We start from the raw sequence: 21,927 nt of genomic DNA on the forward strand, positions 1-21,927 counted from the left end.
ATAATCAAACAATAACAAAGAAGTCGAGTTAATAATAATAATAAGCAATGGCCTTTATTTTAATTGACGGAGTTTAGCATACATCACTATTCTTCCACTCAACTATGCATACATAGGTAAATACATACAAATAAAATTAATTCTAACATGTTGAAAATAAACTGTTGAAAAATGAACTAAAACATGAAATATTTAAAAAAAATGTTTTTGGTTACTCGATTTTAAGATCATTGTTTGTTCAGGCCTAATTTTCCGAATCTATATTTGAAAGATAATGAGGAAAGCTTTTTCATACTTTCTTCGATATCATTATAGATACTACTAACATCCTCATAAGAGAAGGATCGCTCGCACTGTTTGGATTTGTGCCGTGGGATAGAATATTCACTCCAATTTCTGAGACTTCTATCATGTGTATCGCGTCTGTATATCAACTTTTTCAGAAGATATTGTGGTAGATGTTTTATTCTGAGGTTATGAACGAAGTCTGCCAGATGCAGTTCTCTTCTGTTAATCATTTTCAGCCACCCAATCTGATTTATGAAAGAAGATACATGGTCTCTGAATTTCAACCCAAAAATCAATCTTGTATATGCATTCTGAACTCTCTGAATTCTTGATGATGTGATTTGATCGAGACAAGGGCCATGGACGATATCGCAGTAGTTGAATATGGATAAAATTAAACTATCGCATAAAATGATTTTCATGTTTCGACTGAGAAAATGTTTGTTCGGATAAAGTTTTTTTAACAATCCATAAGCTTTACGTATTAGTGAGTTGGCATGTGATTGAAAGCGTAATTTGTAGTCAATATTAAGTCCTAAACATTTAATTTCTTCGCTAAATTCAATCTCGTGATTGTCGATCCTAATTTTGATACTATCTATGGCTCTCTGTCTGTCTTTAGAATTTCCGAATACAATAAAAATTGATTTTCAGGACAATGATTTCTAGAAATATTCACAACGTTTTTCATATCGTTGTTCAAAGAATGTTCTTGTGCGAACAAATTTTCTAATTTACCTGAAAAATATAAATTTGTATCGTCTGCGTAGGAGTGCATTTCAAATATTTCATGTACTTTGTTCTATTACTGAGAAATGATTTGATATATTTCTGTGAAGTCTCATCAAAACCAAGTGAAGTTTGGGACATAGATGTTCATGTTTCAATGTTGGTGTCGAATGCTTTACTATAATCAATTGATACAAAGAGAGTCATCAGAAGCCCGAAAGATGTCTTCCGTCATGTTTAGTAGGTTGCTATGGTTTCATCTGAAGCCTGACTGATTTTCAGGTAAGATATTTTTTTCCATTGTCCACTCATATATTTGTTCATATACTGCTTTCTCTAGAGTTTTTCATGTGCCGGTAGTATGTTTATGGGTCTCAGTTTATGGGTCTTGTTCTAGTCATTTATTAATAATGTGGAAATGAATCTGATCGGATCCGGTAGCTTTAGATTTTATTTTGTTGAAAAAACGTTCTGTGTCAAAATCTTCGATATAGGATGAAATTTGAATATGTTATGATTTTGACAGTGATACTGTCATGACAAGATCATAAAATATATGCAACCGCTAAAGAAAATTCTTTTTTGTAAAGCCAATGTTGGAAACGGACAAGAGACTAGACAGTTAAGTAGGTCTTCAGTCTTTTTTTGAAGTTTTTTATTGTATAAGATCTTACCTCACGGGGTAGTTGATTGAAATGTTTAGGTGCGTTTTACGAGAAGCAGGGGTGAAGATGGAAGATTTGTATTTGTGGATAACTAAAACTAAACTGTTCCTTTTGGTAAAACTATATATTTTTTGTGGAGAATGTTCTAAGCCTCTTCAGTAAGTAATCAGGTCGACGAGATATCAAAAGTTTATGTGTGTTGATGAGTAGATGCAGTGTTCTAAGTCTCTCAACTTTTAACCATCCTGATCCTTGCATGGCTGAAGATATATGGTCATATATCCGGATACCAAACGAAAAACGTAAAGAGCTATTCTGAATACGCTGTAGACGAAGAGCATCCGATTGTTTTAAAGCAGGTCCATAAACACTGTCGCAATAAGAAATTGTTATCATGATCAGTGACTCGCATATTCTTATTTTTAAGTTTGGTTAAGCAAATCACGATTTGGAAACAAATACAATATACTCATACGTCTTCAATGAATTACGCGATAAAACACATACACACATTAATATTAAATATTTTTCTTCTACATTTGTAAAACGGTTTGTGTGGAATCAAGAAAGCTCCTGTTTGATGACAGCTTGCACACTAGGGGAGAAAGCTATACAAACGTGAATCAAAGTTCTAATTCGGATATTGACGATGTTTCACTATCATTTGACATTTCAATGTTTTTATTGTGAATTTTCTACGAACTGAAGTCTTTCATATGCCCAAATAGTTGTCTTCATAACAAATGAATGAAGGTTATTTATAGTAAGTTAAATTATATCATAATTATGAATTCTAACCTCAATTTATGACTGGTTCGGTCTGATTTTCCGCATACAGGAATAAGGAATGTAAACTATTAATATATAATATTATTATATCACAGCATAAAGTGTCATTAATCTACAGAATAATCAATAAAGTGTCGACTAATCACATGAATTAACTATTAAATCTTATTTGTATTTTCGCAACTCAGTACTCGCTTGGCTTATTAACAACAGGATTTTATTCGCTGTTTTACCCATTCATCAATCATCCAAATAATGAAAGAACTCATTTAAAAACTTAAATCAATATTTATTGTTACGAAACGTGGAAAATACTTCAGGAATAAACTTACACTAAAATCTTATTCAAAAATACAATAAATCAACAAAAACTTACATTATACTGCCACCCAGCAGGATCGAAGAAAAAAAGATATGCTGCATTGCTGGAAACTTTTCTGAAGATAAATAGATACTGAATGAATTTCTCAATACTGCCTGTTGATGATCTTGACCCCTCTCAATATTTATGAAGATTTATACGCTGACATTGCAACTCTGATCCGGTCACTGTACTAAGGTAAAATGATCTGTATGCAAATTTTGCGTATTTGGAGATTGTTTTATATTTCTATATCCTGTGATCGTATCAATTTCGTTGTCTATGAACCTGGAATATTGAAAGATGGAATTCTGAATACTGAGTGTTTTTGTTTTAGAATATTAAAGTTGAGGTTGGAGCATCTTTCAATTATTTTTGATATTTGACAGTATGGCCGATGTAAGTTCTTTAGGTGATCGAAGAAATGTGGAGATTTAATTCCCGATCTTCAGATGATGTGGTGCTGCAGGTTTTTCCGGGTTTTCCTGCAGCTGAAAAAGCAAATGCGCCACTGGAATCAATGAAGTCGCCCCGGAGCGCCAATTAATTTTTATTGTTGTATTTATTTTATTTTTAATGTCATAACTCAAATAATAAAAAATTCCCGGCTGTGATTATGATTTTCATATCAAGCCTCTTCAGAATTCGACACAATTCGTTAATAACTCCACAACTATAGGGAAGAAAAACTTTTGAATTGTCAGTCAGCCGTAGAATGAAGGCGATTATTCAAAGCAACATGTTCTGTAACAAATAAGTCAACATCAGAATTATCGCAAGTATATGTACAGGGTATATTAAACCTCGTTTTCTGTAGTATCAATAGTTCGGCCCCTTTGACAGCTTTTATTCAGATTTTTTGTCGCGTTAGGGGAAACCCAAGGGAATCGAAAGCATAACGTCATCCGTTTGATGACTTTAAAAGTCATAGTTCTGGAGAAAAGGACCTCCATCAATCTCTAACTGGTAGAAAAGTAATCGCATATTCTCAGTATGAAATTAGGAATAGACAAATCTGCAACGTCCATCGCATTAGAATATATTGCGTGGACAGTTGTCGGACACGTACCTCTGGATAAATTTTTACTTTGAATTCGAAATTCTCAAATGAAAGTCGTGATTCCAAGATTAAAGTCATAATTCCAAGATTGAAGTCCTAAATCCTAGTTTGAAGTCGAAATTTTGAGATAAGAGTGGAAATTATGAAACTAAAATAAAACTTTCGAAATGAAAGTCGAAATTTCGAGTTTGAAGTTGTAATTTCGGAATTCAAGTGTTGATTTTGAATTTGGAGTAGAAATTTCGAAATGAAAGTCGAATTTACGGGTTTATAGTCATAACTTCGAGTTAATGAAAGTCCAAATTTTGTGTTCAAAGTCGATATTTCGAAATTGAAGTAGATATTTCTAAATGAAAGTGGAAATCACAAGTTTGAAGACGTAAATTCGAGTTAAAAGGCAAAATTACAAGCTCAAAGTCGTGAATTCGAGTTGAAAGTTGAAAGTTGAAATTTTGAGTTAAAAATCGAGATTTCAAAATAGATGTCTACATTTTGAATATAATTTCATAATTTCGAGTTTACACTCGAAATTCCGAATTTGAAGTCAAAATATCGAGTTTTAAGTCGTAATTTCGAGATTGAAGTCGTAAATTCCAAGAAACAAATGATAAAATGCATTATGAAATGTTGCAAGTATCTCTTTCTCAATCTACGAGTTCAGAAATAATTTGCGGTTGTGTATCGTATTTTCAGAATGTCTATAGGCATCATATCAGATGATCTAATGGGCAGTGAGTGTTAAAGTGAAGTAACGTTTTTTAGAAAGATGACGACAGGCTGGACAGGCTAGATTATTTGATATGACGCCACTAGATTTTTTAGGGTATTCGTGAAATATACGTTGCACAACCACAGTCTATTCCAATGTTTGTTTGAAGGTGGTTGACAATGTTGTTTTAAAATCCCTGAAAGAATCTATAAAAAATCAAAAAGATTAGTTGAAAAATAACAATTATATTAAGCAAAGAACTTAAATTACCATGAAATAAAATACAAGCAACAATCAAAAACACGAGATGAAAATTAAAAATTATTATCAAGAAATTAAAAATTAAAAGATTCCAAGTAAGTTACGACGTTTCGATTGTCAGTATCCACAATCATCTTCGGGTGATAACAATTATCACATACATTTTGTTTTATTTGAATTCAGAGATAGGAAGCGCTTATTGAAAGACCCTATATAAAGAGAAAAAGGAGGTCCGAAACACACTCTTTTGAAGCCCTGCATGTAACTATTTCTCCATTACTGCAAAAGGAATAATGCGTTAGCTCCAATTCCCATCTCTTAAAGCGTGTCCAATTACTGTTTGTGATTTACCGTGACGAATGCTTCAGATGAGTCTGAAAATACACAGAATGATAGTTTTCCATCATTCAAATAATCCTACATCCACGATACCCGAAATGATTTTTCGAAATAGATCTTTTTATTCTCATCAATGATTTTAGAGTAAGTACTTACTGAAATGTTCGGGATTGAAAGCCAAATTCCAGTTGACTTTCCAAAGCACCTAAAAGTAATTAGATGATAGACGTGTATACCACTATTTCATTTTGCTGACTTTTATTACTTATTTTTCATTAATTTAGTGGTACATATTGGGACATCGAAGATCTGTTGCATTTGAAAGAACTTTTAACTACCTTCAGTTTTGGGTGTAGATATCTACATTCTAAAAAAAAGGAAAAACATTTCACTAGGCTCAGTTTCGGGTGCAGATATCTTCAATTCGAAAAATAAATGGAATACAGTTGCACGCATTGTCAGCGAATGATTCACATGACAATCCCCAGGTGATTTATTCATCAATTAATGAATCTAAAACAACTCTACTCCCCCATCCTGGTAATCTGTTAAGCGGATTTGAATATTTCCGATTATAATGCAGGATCTTGCGATAAGGGGGCGCATGGTGGACTGGTCGCTTGGTAACCGGCAAAGAAAAGAACGGGCGATAAAGGCCCGTTTATGTGCCCATTGTCGTCACCAGATCAAACATGCACACGTGCAATGTTTAGCAATCATAATGATGGATGCATGAATTGAAAAGTTTTGTTTTGATTCCAGCAGGATTGAGTTGTGCTCAATTAGGTTTGTTCGTAAATAGTGGATGAAGAGGGTTTTAGGTTGATCGTTCCGCGAAATTGAGATTATCTGGTGTTTTCACTCAACGATTCATTCTGGATGAAATCCCAGAAAATGATATCTATAAATCGGAACATATATTATAGCGAAACATATATTGAGGTTCAATAAACTGATGCAGATACAAACAAAATTAGCTATTTCTGAACTGGAATGCAACAATTTGAAGCAACAATAAAAATAATGCATCCTAAGCCGTCCATTTCGCGGTTATGGGTCTTCCAACAGTGATTTCCGGCCATCTTGTTGAACCAACACATCTGTCAAACTAGTTGTCATTTATTCAATTTATTTTTCCTAATGACCATGGACGGATATGGCATTCAGCAGCACGTGCAAATAATTGAATTGTTTTATCAAAATAGGTGTTCCGTTCGGGTGACTTACCGCGCGTTTCTCCCATTTCACGGTCGCCATAATCGTGCCTACCGAGAGGACTATTCGCAATATGGCGGATGAATTTGAGTCCACTGGTACAGTAAACAATCGACCAACACCCGTACGTCGATAAAAATCAAGATCTGCCGAAAACATTGCATTTGTTTGTGAGAGTTTGCATGTGAATTCGAGGCAGTCAATTTTGCGTCGCTCACAAGAACTCGACCAGTCGCAGATCACAGCTCCGTCACGCTGGAACCCGCTTTGAAAAAAATCCACTTTTTTTAGCCTACTTTACGTACAAACGATACTAATAAATGTAGTAATGTTCATTTTTTGTAGTCTTATCGGTTACTGAGAAAGCACTATCGATATTATTTTAACTACGAAGGACGAGTAATAATGTGCCAAAATGTTCTGAAATAGGTTCTAAATAGATTGTAGTTTATTGTAGTAACAAATATGACTATATTTTATATTCTTTTGAACTATAACAGAAAAGCTACTATAACAAGACTACAAATCATAAAATAACAATTGTCCTCAAACTACAAACGAAGAAGTTGATTGTAGCTGAAATTAGATATTTGTAGTTACCATTAAACACATCAAAAATGAATGAAATAAAATCGAGTATTTCTCAAGCGCATTTGTAGTGAATCAAAAACAAAATTTTAACTACGAACGATGCTGATGAATGAAGTAGAGTTCATTTTTTGGTGTCTCATCAGTTACTGAGAAAGCACTATTGATATCATTCAAACTACGGAATACAATTAATAATGCACTAAAAAGTTTCGAAATATGTTCTAAATTGATTGTAGTTTATTGTAGTAACAACACAATATTAATTAATTTTATATTCTTTTGAAGTATAGCAAAAAAGCTACGATAACAAGACTTCAAATCATAAAATAACAATTGTCCTTCACTGTTTAAGAACTCTTTCATCTGAAGAACTGCGTTTATGTGGAATAAACTTCCTGAGAACGATTATCCAAATGGACACTACAAAATAATTCAACTCATCAGAAATGAATATTGGTAAGAAGAAAAATGGCGTGTCACGCCCATAACCTCACTTTTTTCAAATACCGTTCTTTTTAGAAAAACTCTATCAAGTAGAACTAACATTCACGACAACTGGAAAGCACTCACTTGGACTAATCATCCTAACAAACAACCAACTACCGAAAAACTTCAAAAAGAAAATCCTTTGTAAGCTAAAAGACCCCATTATTTAATTTGGTAAGAGTTAATGGGAGAATCCCCATTCCATATGCCAATTAGTTCTGATGTGATTTAAATCTGGAGTTTTTGAAGTCTGCCTTCCCCCTAAACCCCTTCGGCCTTGTTAAGGTTAGGCAGAGGGTGGCAATCGAATAAAGATCACAACATGATCGCCTTGATAACATTAATGATGGCCCATTAGTCTGATTGCGAGATATGGTATCTTGTCAATTAGGTGTCTTTCAGCAGCTAAGCGGCAGTTTGATATATTTGATTGTTAATTTTGGTGGGCTGGGAAAATTGATTCTCACTTCAACCAGGTATTTACTTAATATTACTTGTACTGATTTTATTTTCAGATATGTATGAAAATATTTGGGAAGAAAGTAGGTATATCTGCTATACAACGATTATAGTGGTCATACAATTTTCCGATGGATTTTTAAAGTACAGTTAAAGTAAAGTCTGTCATCAAAATAGGCCTCAGTTCCAATCATTACTTCTTCGTCGGCATTTTTGTTCCTTCGTTTGCTTTCTAGCCCTTCGTTACGCGCAGGCCGCAAAAATTTCACCCTTTTTCCTCTTCTTGACAGACTGTATATAAGAATCTACATCTTAAGTTTGGTTTCGAAGGAAACAAGCAACATCAGATTTGAACGAAATTCCTTTCTCAACTGTACGCGAAATAGTCAAAAAGAAACCTGTGAACGCAAGACGCGATGTGATACATGATTACCAAAACCTTCAGATGTTCATCTAGTAATATCATTGAAAAAAACAATATACGAGTGTTACAAAAGCAATGAGATTCTTTCAACTGAAATCATAAGGAAGAAATGTAATACTTTCGGCCATAACGTGAGCTGCTGTGACAAAACTCTTCAGAATTGGATAAAGAAACTAGGATTTGGATTTAAAATAATAAACAAACGTCAAGTATTTATGTAAAGCAGAAGAATAGTGGGATTGCGTAACAAATACTTAGAACCAATAAGTAAATACAGACAAAAACAACGGCAAATTTTCTATTTGGATGAAACTTTGTATGACACTCACAACACAGTTACGAAAGGGTGGACTGATTGTTCGAGAATGTGTACGCCCAACATGCCTGCAAACGAAAGATCGCGACTAATCATTGTGCATTGCGGAGGAAGCGAAGGATGGGTTCCGAATTCTTTGAAATTATGTTGAAAAAACTTGAGGACTGCAATGTTGACTGTCATAAGAACATGGAAGCTAATATTTTCGAAGAATGGTTTGAAAACACATTGATGCCAAATTTGGATGTGAATAGTGTAATAGTTTTTGACAACGCTTCCTATCATTCGCGACAGCTCATCAAAATGCAGAATAAAAATTCGGGGAAAGATGAAATACAAAGTGTTTTATGGATAACAATTTGTATTTTGAAGATTACTATACCAAAAACCAACTACTTGAAGTTTTACAGACAAAAACATTTGAAAAAGTGTATGCCCTTGAGAGAATTGCTGAAAAGTATGGACACACCATACTGAGACTTTTTCCCTATTTTTGTGTTTTCAATCCCATCGAGTTGATTTGAAACAAAGCATCGGGCGTACAAATGATTTTCCAAAATTTTATAAGAAGGTGATAGAGTTAATTAAAAAAGAAGTATCTAATATTACCGCAGGAGATTGGCAGAAAAGGATTAAAAAAGTGATTGTAGTTGAAAAAGACTGTATGGAGATTTGACACTTCCATATATATATATATATATATATATATATATATATATATATATAGAAAGAGAGAGAGAGAGAGATGAAGATGTTATTGAGTGTGTATGATATAAATCAAAAGAGGAAATTTGTGGACAGAACACTCAAAAAATGGAGGCAAACCGCGGACACGTGTTTCTGGCTATTGGCTTCATCAGCGCGGTGCAGCCAATTGCAAAGATGGACAACAACTGGTTACCAAAAATGAAAAACTTCACATATGCACGGTGTCACCAACAAAAGCTAACCGCACATTTGTGGTTTCAATTAGAAGACCTAGCATTCCCAGGAATCATCTAACATCACCACGTAGGCAGCTATAGCTACCTGCGGCGTGCCTTCCGGGTCCAAATGTGCGGTTAGCTCCTGTTGGTGACACCGTGCATAGATGGTAACCAGTTGTTGTCCATCTTTGCAATTGGCTGCACCACGCTGATGAGGTCAATACCACGTGTTCGCGGTTTGCCTCCATTTTTTGAGTGTTCTGTCCACTATATATATATATATATATATATATATATATATATATATATATATATATATATATATATATATATATATATATATATATATATACATATATATACATATATATAGTATTTGTGATTCTCATATAATCCTAAAATAATGAAATTAGTTAGCGCCCTAACTATATTATTAAAGAGGAGCTGCACTTTATCGTTTACTTGAACTATACCATGGTAGAACATTGGTTTTTTTTTCGTTTTTCCTCCTTTCGCTCAAAATATTCGTTCAGAAAAAAAATTTCAGCCTATTTTAGAAACAAAGTCTAGAGAAGACATGATAAAACTGTTCATTTAGTTGAAACGATAGAAATCATTTCACCATAAAACTCCCGACTAAGACTAATTCTTGTCTCTTTGGTGGAATTTTTTTCGAAACTAAAACAAGTGTTTTGTTTCTGTTTTTGAAAACGAAAGTAGTCGCAAGCGACTCCGATTAGTGGAAGTCCATCTTTATATGTCTTCTTTGTTATACTTGCTACAAGACAGCGTAAGAGCTTTCACAGAGGGAATTGATACGTTTATGAAATCGGAGGTCAGATTCAAGCCAAAGGTCCAGATTCTTGCTTTCTGAAACTACAGGTAATTCAATCATTCTCAAAGTAACACTATTTCACTATTTATGAAGCAGTTCTCATTTTGGATGAAATACATGTTGGTATTTGTATTACTTTCATATCTGAAACTCATATTTCTCATGACCAGAGTTTTTTTCATGTTATAATAATCCATTTGGAACTCTTTAAAAAATCAATCTCCCACCGTTATTATAACTGTCATCATTCACTAACATCTAACCAATCAACCCATTCAAGATATGAAGAAAACAGCCAGATAAAACACGTCAAACCCAAATAACGAAAAAATCGGGGGACAATAAAAAGAATGAAAGAATGTTGTCATCGAAGTTTGGGTGTTCGATTGCAGACACAAAAACGTAACTAGTTAGGTCCTTATTGCCGTTGATGGTGGGATCAAATTTCTCGAAAGTTTCGAAGAGGTGTTAGCTGCGACATAATCCCTGGACACAAAAGGAAAACGTCATGGCTTGCCAGATTAAGTAAGATTATAATGCATTTTAAACAACTAATATGCAGGGTGCAGTGTTTTTAAGGCTCAAGTGGCTGGACTTGCTGGGTTGAAAACAGTTGTCGGTCCCCAGCCAGTGTCGGTGGTGTGGTTATTTCAGGAAGGTTCCACTTCACTTTATGAAGAATTATTTTCTCTTTATATTTGTTTCAACAGTCAATCACTGAACTTAAATTTTTTCATTTAACTAGTTATTGATCCACTAATTTTTCAGAAAAAATGTTGGCTAGGTAACAGGATCAATTTTTCCTTAAAAAAAACAATTGTTTTTTTAAGGATTTATATATATATATATATATATATATATATATATATATATATATATATATATATGTTTCAGGGATCTGTAAAAATGAATTTTCATAAACATACCTTCCACAAAACCTATACGATTATTTATTATCGTTTCAACAAGAACAAGAAATAACGAGTTGTTAAATAAATTACTCCCCAAAAAGTAGTTTTTTTCGTATAAATCATATTATTATTTTAAAACCATCAAACAGATACATATTAAAAAAAATAAAGAACATTGCAACAATCAAACTTCGGAGACAACACCAACACAAAACGACATGAAACAAACGAATGGCTTTATCTGTGACTCTGATAGGGTGGCGGAAAGAAAAATAATGAAAAAAAGGGGAAATTATTAAGATATTTTACTTATCAAATTGAAAAATGCAGTTTTCAGGGTTTACTATCGCATTTGAGGATATGTATAATTACCCCCAGAAGTCTTTTGGATAAATATGGTTGAACATCTACATTAGTTGAATGATCAAAATCAAAATGTGTCTATACTCATTTTCATGTTCAGCGACAGCTGTGAAATTTTTTATATTCAGTTTCCTAGAGTCTCTCATGTGTTCTGAAACTCGTTTTTTAAGATACCGTCCGGTATGACCAACATAGCATTTGTGACAGCTTATCATAGTTCAATTTGTACACCATATTGGATTGTATTTCTTGTGGCGTTTTTGATTCTTGTTTCGAAAAAAATGCTTTCCAACTGTATTTTCATTCGAAAAGGACACTTCAATTCTTTCGGTACTGAGTAGCATAGAGTTTATCAGACAAATTTTCTAAAAATGGAATTTTGTGATATTTGGGTCTCACCCCTGTATTTTGGGAGAAGAAACTCCTTTTATTAATTATAAGAACTCTAGAAAAATTCTTTTTTACTAGGTAATTCTCAATTAATTGGAGATTTTTGTTATGTTATTCAAAATTGGAAATGGCAATTGCTCTTGATTTCATATTCCTTGATTTCACTCTGAAAATTATGTTTTGAAAATTAATTTAAAAATATCTCAGAAAAAGATATCACTCTACCTTTAAAATTCGGTTTGTATCTTTGATTATTTTAGTATCTAAAAATTCCAACGGATTGTTTTCTTCCATTTCTCGAGTAAATTTCAGTTTTGGATGAAAACTATGAAAAATGTCTAATATTTCTGTTTGTTTATTTTTTGGAATGGATTTAACAATATCGTCAACATATCTTTTGAAAAAAGGCAATGAAAATAACAACTTTTTAATGCATATATTTTGTAGTTCTGCCATGACCAACTCTGCACAAATAGGTGACATACATTTACCCATTCCCAACCCAAAAATTTGTTTGTTAAACGATCCGTTGTAACAAAAATAATTGGAATCGATACAGAATTCAAAAACTTCCATGAACAGATCTATGGGTAAAGTTAAGTTTGAAATGATTTCCCATTTTCTTCTAATTATAGTAATCAATAGGTCTATAGGAATGTTAATTTATTCTTTTTCACTCAACTATTCTTCTGCTGAATTAAAATGGCAAGCTTTTCATGGTCTGTTACTGTTCATCAATCATCTGGACCGAAATTTGGATAACTTCAATAACAAGAAAATAATATACAAAAATCTGTTTTAAAATTTGTTTTTCCGTTAATCAGCTGTCGCATCCATACGAATGACAACTCTCAAAAGTTGATAAACTTGTGCGAGCTAAGGACTAACGAGGTCTTACCTTTTAACGTGTGATTCCTAACACGGTTAGGTGATAAACAATGATAAAATTGAAAAATATTGAAACACTAATTTATAAAGAAAAAACATGTGACCCGAAATGGAAAGTAATTAATAAATAACATAATTGATAAAGCAATATCCAGTTCAACTTCGTTACGTTGGGAAAAAACTTTCTTTGAATACGTATAGAATACACATTCCAAAAATACTAAAACTGATTAACAGTTGAAATAAATCAACAGAAAAAAACAATTTTCACCTATTTGATTCGAAAACTATCGAAAATTAGCTATAGAGAATAAAACATGTATGGAACATCTAAATTAATCTATATTCAATAAAAGACTGAATCAACTGACATAGTATAATAATATTAGTAATAATTTAAACTGTTCAGAATATAAAACTCCAGATTGTGCCAAATTTTCATCAAAACAAACACGTGTGATTTTGAAAGAACATTTTCTTTGAAGACAACCACATTGAAGGATATGCTCAGGAGGAAATTTTAAACTGTTTTATTTAGCTTGACATGTTTGTTAGTTAAGGTCAAATTTAGAGGATAATTGAAGTTTGACCCTCCGTCCTGTTGACGGATTGATCTGATATTTGGTAGACACATTTAGTTTTCATTGTTTTACAGCTACCTCAATATGCATATCAGATGACAGGGCTCAACTAGTAGAATAGTAGTACACTTTGGAAAAGATGCAAATCCAAAATGGCAGTAGTTACAAAATGGCGGATTATATATTTTTTCACAACTAACTCAATATGGGTATCGAATGAGGAGGCTTGGCTACTAAAATAGTAGTACACTTTAAAAAGATGCAAATTCAAGATGGTTCCAGATGGCGGATTACATATTACATTGCAATACTGAAGCACAGAATGAGAAAAATTAAGTAACAAAATCAGAAAAAATAAAATCTTTAGGCTTAGTATTCTCAAATTTTTCAGGTTACGATATGCTCAATATTTTTTTTTATCTGACCAATACCGCAGTTTGCTGAGGAGAGTGGTGTGATGACTGCTGCCTTCCGAGTATTTTTTTTGTTTTTACTACATTAACTACATCATTTATAACTTTTTTTTTTCAATAAAATCGATTAACATAACATTTTTTTATTCACTTTATTTTGTGCTTTGACTAGTTTCAACATGAAACTTTTTTGTCGGGTGTTATAACTATGAACTAGGACTTTCCTATGGAGATATTTTAAAGTTGAAAAGAATGTAACTAGATATTTGGAGGAAGACGGAAGTCTTGAAAAACGAACTTTTGACTTCTCATGAATTTTTTGCTGTCGGATGTCATAACTATAAACATCTGAGTATCAAGAGGACTTGTGTTATAATTTTATGTTTGCTAAATGAGTCCCTGAGTCCTACACCAGCCAGTAATTGCACGACTGTTTGTGTATGGTATATATGAACTGATCATAGGACATTTGCCCCCTAAAGAGAATAACAACGAAATTCACCAGCTTTTATTTACGAGTGTTGCTACCTCAACATGGAGGTAGCAGGAAACTTTTCAGACCTCCCTCGTAATTATTGTTCACTGATTATTGTGTAAACTGTTCTGCGAGGAAATTTTATACCTGTTTGGACAATGAAGGTTTTTGTAATAATTCACAACACAACAAAGTTTTTGTTTCGGGGTTGAAATTAGATGATTTTAATGTATTTCCACGTATTAAAACCGAAAGTGACCATAAAAATTATGTATTAGCTCTTGTTTTCAAGATATAGTATCATTATATTATATATATGTATATTGAGTTTTCAACAAATGAAATATTTCATCACCAACAGTTGGTACACATGTTTGTTTACATAACACCCCTCTCATCAGCTGTTCTTAAGTAGTAAACATAACCTATGTGAGTTTGTCAATTGTACGCACGTGGTTGCTATTGAAATTATCGTGTGAAGTTGATTTTTAAATTAATTTAAGTGCTGATCTGAAATGCCTCGAAAGTGTGTGAATTCTGTCGATAGCTTTTGCTATATATGTGGTGAAATAACATTTAAGGCTCAGAAACGTAAAATGACACCTATCGTTAAGACAGCCTATGAACATTATTTTGGTGTGAAAGTTGGGGACGAAGATAAATCATGGGCTCCTCATATATGTTGTAATTCTTGTTCTGTCATATTGCGAGAGTGGCTGAAAAATAAAAACCGGCAATGGCTTTTGCAGTACCTATGGTTTGGCGTGAGCCTACCAATCATACAGACGACTGTTATTTCTGCTTAACTTCTCCCATTAAGCAAGGTTTATCTATGAAGAAAAGAGGAACGGTTAAATACCCCAATCTCCCATCTGCTCTTCGGCCTGTACCACACTCAGACAATTTGCCAGTCCCTTCTCCACCCCAAAACTATGAAATTTTAGAGGAAGGTGATGAAGACTGTTTAGAAGGAGCAACCCATCCTTCTACATCCTATGACCCTGATTTTGAGGTAAGCGATAGGTCTAGTGATCCGCACAGAATTAGTTAAGCAGAGTTGAGTGACCTTATAAGAGATCTTCGCTTGTCTAAGGAAAAGGCTGAGCTGTTAGGGTCAAGACTACAACAGTGGAATCTTCTAAAACATGATGTGAAAATATCTCAGTACAGACAGCGTCAAAAAGATTTGCTTCCTTTTTTTGAGAAAAAAGAAAACCTCGTAGTTTGTTCTGATGTTAATGGTTTGATGGACTACTTGAATTTGGATCACACTCCATCTGAATGGAGAGTGTTTATATACTCTTCAAAACTAAGCTTAAAAGCTGTACTTCTGCATAATGGAAATCAGCTACCCTCTATTCCTATAGGTCATGCAGTTCACATGAAGGAAACGTATATAAATATGAAAACACTTCTCCAATCAATCAAATATGAACAACACAAGTGGCACATCTGTGGTGATCTGAAAGTCATTGCTATACTCCTAGGAATGCAATTAGGGTTCACCAAGTACTGTTGTTTTTTGTGTCTGTGAGACAGTCGGGATAGAAAATCTCACTATAAAAAAATGAACTGGCCTACACGAGACCTAAACCCTAATAAGAAAAATGTAGTTTACGAGCCTCTTGTAGATCCTAAGGATGTTCTCCTTCCCCCATTATATATTAAGTTGGGACTAATGAAAAACTTTGTGAAGGCCATGGACCAGGAAGGACAAGCTTTTAAGTACTTGAGAGCAAAGTTTCCCAGGTTGAGTGATGCTAAAGTCAAGGAAGGCATCTTTATTGGGCCTCAAATCCGTGAAATCGTAAATGATCCTGCTTTTGACATGATTTTAACAGGAAATGAAAAAAGAGCCTGGGAAGCCTTTAAGGGGGTTGTACATGGGTTTTTAGGTAACAAAAGAGATGATAACTTCACAGCATTGGTTAAAGAGCTTCTTCAAGCTTACCACCAACTTGTATGCAACATGTCCTTAAAAATTCATTTTCTTCACTCTCATCTTAATTTCTTCCCACAAAACTGTGGAGCTGTGAGTGACGAACATGGAGAAAGATTCCATCAAGACATTGCCTTAATGGAACAGAGATATCAGGGCCGTTGGAATGAAGCAATGCTTGCAGACTACTGCTGGTCTGTGTGTAGGGATGCTCCAGAAGTGTTTTATAAAAGACAAGCTAAACGACAGCGATCTTACAATGAATCGGATGGACTTAATTGAAATTTGGTGGTACAAACTTCTTTTATTTGTCAAAACACTAAGAATAATGTTTTTTTTTATTAATTTTGTACTTAAAATATTCTAAAAGAAACATAACAATATTGTTTTATGTACTTTCACTTTTCACGTATAGTATAACTACTCTTTAAGATTAAGTACTATGTATCTCAAAAACCAAAATTAGTAGAAATTGACTAATTTAGTGTAGGAAACATTCAAAAAATATTTTTTTGTTGTGTTGTGATTTGTCTAGAGAACACCCCGATCATTTATTTAGTCTCGATGCGCATTTCAGAAGTGTCATATTTGAGCTTGAGCTTTGTTTCAGATGCAACCCCGACAGCGAACTCTCATTTCCGGGATTTGGAAGCGGCTGCGGCGGAAGTACATCAAGTATGGCTTATTTGAAGTCAGCTCCTTATCCCGTCCCAGGCCTAGGACTTCACGGTATCCGGTGGACTCCTTGCATTCCTCCATGGGAGGTTATCCTGGAGGTAATAAAAACATTCGAATTGAAATACATAATTTTTGTGGAGAAATCAATGTTCCGTGATATTTCCGAGGTTTCTAGCGCAATAGCCAAAAAAATTAATTGAATAGTGGTCAAAAGAGGATGTGTTCAAGTGTGAGAGTTGGTTTTCACAACTTTTACAACACTATGAATATCTTCGGCTCACGTTCGGTCTTTCGAACTCTCCCTCCACCTAGAAATGGTTCATGAATACATTTAGGATAAAAACAGATTCAGATTGAAGATATTAAAAGTTGAAAAGAATGTAATTTCTTGAAACAAGACAAATTGTTTGGAGAAAGAAGCAAGTCACGAAAAGTGGCCTTGACTAATACGCGCTTTTCGTGAATTTTGCTGAGTTAATAGAGATTCAGTGGTCTCAATCAATTCAGACATAAACTCCATTGACAAGAAAAACTATTGGGCGAAATCTTAAGATTATTTTCATCATATAATTGAGCTATGGTGGAAGATTCAGGCGAAGTGCAATTGCTACTTTGAATCCCACATAGGCGAAACTATGTTTGGTTTAACGATTTCTGTTTTCTTTTGATGAGTGTTTCCTCCAAAGTCTAGCTTCGCGCTAGGTTTACGGTTGTTTGTATAATCCCCATAACCTCAACTTATGTCAATACTCAGTCCGAAAATATTGAAATCTGGTTCCTTGTAGTAATTTTTGAAGGTCCCTCGTTAGATATTAGTCATATTCTTCCGGACATAATGAAGGTTGTGTTGTACCTACTGTGATCCAGTGTTTCACATTCAAATGAATTATAACTAGTTGTTTATGCCTTTTTGTAATATTTTATGCAGCCAAAGTCCTCGTTTTATTGAGATATTTTGTCTGTTTTTATAGACCCAATCTATTTCCCTCTTTTAGCTGTTCATGACTCCAACCGTGGAGTTTGTATCGAACATATTTTCTGTAGTCATGTGATCCAAGAACATTTTAGATGTTACTCACTCTTCATGTTCCAAAATCACGGTTATCTCGATTCCTTCAAACTCAATGAAATATCTAGTCTGAATTGGATCTCTTTGCACCTTTCATTATTACGAAGTGTGAAGGAGAGGATTTAAAAGCCTCTTCAATGCAGCTGTAGGTGTGATTTTCGTTGCTCCCATCAACCCAAAACAAACAAGGCTTTTCAATCGGCTTGGTTCTTTAATAGTGGTCGTTTGCTCCATCACCATACCATTGATACATAAGTTATCATGGATTTAGCCACCATGGTGTGAAACCAGTAAATCATTCTGGTTTCAGCCCCACGTCTGGCCACCATAAGAACTTCTTCTACATTTTTTTACTCTTTCTAGGTGTTGCTTTCAGATCAACCTGGGTTCTAGTATCACTCCCAGATATTTGACCTCACAGATGTATCTCTTCACCTCACCCTCTGTCTTGGTCCTTTTGGTTATTATTTCTATGATCGATTCCGTTTGTATCAGACATATCATGGTTATCTCATTTAGTTTGTGAGGATTCATATTTTACATTGTGTTTACCATTAATGTTTGTTACTATTGTTTTGGAGCCACTTAATTTTTCCATTCCCTCCAAATCACCAGAAAACAGTTCTCCATTTATCTTCTAGGACAGCTCCTTCATAAAGATTTCCTGTGTATTCACTGATCTCATTGACCCGTTTTCTGGTGTTGTCCCGTAACAAAGGTTCTGGCTCCCCTACATCTGATTCAGGTCTTTAATATACAGTTGATAATATAATTCGTGTCCAGCCAAATCATCAGCTTCTTCAATGATAGTGATTCCTGAGTGAGGTAATCTCTTCCTGATTTTCATGGAATTACCAGATGTCATTTTTGGTGCATGAGTGTCTCAAGTGCAGCGTGCCTGTCTGTGAAAATAATGATTTATTCATTTCGTTAGGGCCTTAAACTAATATTACTTGCAAATATCAAGATTGCGTACACTTCAGTATGGAAGACTGGTGCGTACTGATCGAGAGAGTTGCTGTAATGATAATACTCTTTGACTCGCTCATGAAGGGTGACTTTGGATTCACCATTGTCGTACCCTCGTAATGTTCAGTGGACTTTCAATAAATTGATGGATGTAGCCGTTACTAGGTGGTAGGAGATCATAATGAGGAAAAGAGAATTGAAACTTTCTGTTTTTACCACTTTTATTTGTAACTAACGTTACTGCAGTTTCGTCCTATAAAGACATTTTCAAACTTATATTTACTGCCAAACGATATAAAGACTGTCTCCTCATATCTTCAAAAAAAAAATTTTAATGTTATTTATCAGAAAAGGGTTTTTACATAGTAGACGAATTTACACTTGAAGTAAGCAATGAGCGATCGTATTTCTTTTGAAAACTTTATTTCAAAATGTCCTTGTTACCTCTCCTTGTTTATTGTTTCTAAGCAAGCTGGTGATTCATAATTTTCCTTTTTTTCTATTTATATTTAAATGATGTATTTGTACCACATCTTATTTGGACTTATATTATTTATATATATATATATATATATATATATATATATATATATATATATAAATATATATATATATATATATATATATATATATATAAATATATATATATATATATATATATATATATATATATATATATATATATATATATATATATATATATATATATACGCGGACACGTGTTTCTGGCTATTGGCCTCATCAGCGCAGTGCAGCCAAGTGTAAAGATGGGCAAGACTTGTTTGCCGAAAGCAGGAAACAACACGTATGCACGGAGTCAACAACAGGAGCCAACCGCACATTTGTGGTTCCAGTTAGAAGACCTAGAATTCCAAGGCTACATCTAACATGACCACGTAGGCTGCTATAGCTACCTGCGTGACATCCGGGTCCAGGATTTATATCCTGGATGTATTTATATACAGAGAAAGATTTTATAGAGTGTGTATGATATACAAATCAAAAATGAAACAATTAGTGGACATAACACTCCAAAAAGGGGGCAAACCGCGGACACGTGTTTCTGGCTATTGGCCTATCAGCGCAGTGCAGCCAAGTGTAAAGATGGGCAACACTTGTTTGCCGAAAGCAGGAAACAACACGTATGCATGGAGTCAACAACAGGAGCCAACCGCACATTTGTGGTTCCAGTTAGAAGACCTAGAATTCCAAGGCTACATCTAACATGACCACGTAGGCTGCTATAGCTACCTGCGTGACATCCGGGTCCAGGATATAAATACAGAGAAAGATTTTATCGAGTGTGTATGATATACAAATCAAAAATGAAACAATTAGTGGACATAACACTCCAAAAAGGGGACAAACCGCGGACACGTGTTTCTAGCTATTGGCCTCATGAGCGCGGTGCAGCCAAGTGTAAAGATGGGCAACACTTGTTTGCCGAAAGCAGGAAACAACACATATGCACGGTGTCAACAACAGGAGCCTGCTTTCGGCAAATAAGTGCTGCCCATCTTTACACTTGGCTACACTGCGCTGATGAGGCCAATAGCCAGAAACACGTGTCCGCGGTTTGCCCATTTTTTGGAGTGTTATGTCCACTAATTGTTTCATTTTTGATTTGAATACAATACACACTCGATAAAATCTTTCTCTGTATATATATATATATATATATATATATATATATATATATATATATATATATATATATAATTGATATTATTACATAGGATTTTATATGATACCTGGACAAAATTATTTTTATTGTGAAACCTAGTTTACCTGCATTCTATCTAGACCTACAATTTTATTTATATGTTTGTTTATACCTTTGTATGTTTATATGCATGCATGTTTATAACTTAACTACAATTATGACTTATCCCACCTACACATTATGTAGCAAAAAGGATCAATGAAAATCTATCTATTTATCTAATTATAGATTAAAGTTTAATGTATAAGTTTCAATTCTCTTTTTTTATTTAGTGGACTTAATTGACAAAATGTTCATTGATAATTTGATTCGTTGGATGAATAACACCATTATTATCAAAATTCATGAAATATATTTTTCAACAAAATGGTATTTGTGTAAAAAACTGCTCACTTCATGAATTTCATTCAATTTTTGGCAACATACAAAGTATTTATTTGAAATTCATCAGGGCACAGTTCAAATATTTATCGCCTATTTACAAATCGAAAACTGATTCAGATTTAAATTTATATCATGGCGGTTCATTCTGATAAATTCGATGAAATGTTGAATTCGATCATTGTCATGAATATAAATTTCGCTAATCCTTTAATAGCACTTTCTATGGTTATATCAATTTGCAATTGAAAACATTTTCACAGTAAATTTTGTTGCAGTCGAATTAAAAACACATTTTTGATGAATAGTGAAGTTCTTCAATATTTTTTGTTGATTACAAATGAACATAAATCAGGTGAATAACTCCTGTGAGTAATGCAATGACTCCCACCCTACGAAGCCTGACATCTCTCCTGTTCAAAAAAGTTAATATCACAGCAAAACCCTAATTATCAATAATCTGTTGAACATATCACATATCTCTGGGATATGGAAAGGCTATGTAGTGTAAATAACATTGCAAAATTAATTTCATTCCTTATTCTGAAGTTTTTGTTACTGCGACATTTTATTCAAATGGAGAGAAGACAATCACAATACTCAAAGTGTGACTGTATAACTGATTTATAAATAGATACGTACCTATGTATCTTTTAACAAATTGTTAGCAATTCTGGAGAATAAGTATAATTTT

The 21,927-nt window shown here is 33.7% G+C and overlaps 1 protein-coding gene across 1 annotated transcript in view; it reads left to right on the forward strand.

Annotated features, from left to right (window-relative positions):
* LOC111505307 (uncharacterized) overlaps nt 1-21,927 on the forward strand; it is an 85,723-nt gene that overhangs the window by 40,642 nt on the left and 23,154 nt on the right. The window contains 2 exon segments of the mRNA XM_074182320.1: nt 17,024-17,142; nt 17,145-17,189. Coding sequence (XP_074038421.1) covers nt 17,024-17,142; nt 17,145-17,189 — 164 coding nt within the window.

Source organism: Leptinotarsa decemlineata, unplaced genomic scaffold, assembly GCF_025532065.1.
Source record: "Leptinotarsa decemlineata unplaced genomic scaffold, Ldec_3_MD MMD2_tig00026328_RagTag_RagTag, whole genome shotgun sequence".
Taxonomy (NCBI): domain Eukaryota; kingdom Metazoa; phylum Arthropoda; class Insecta; order Coleoptera; family Chrysomelidae; genus Leptinotarsa; species Leptinotarsa decemlineata.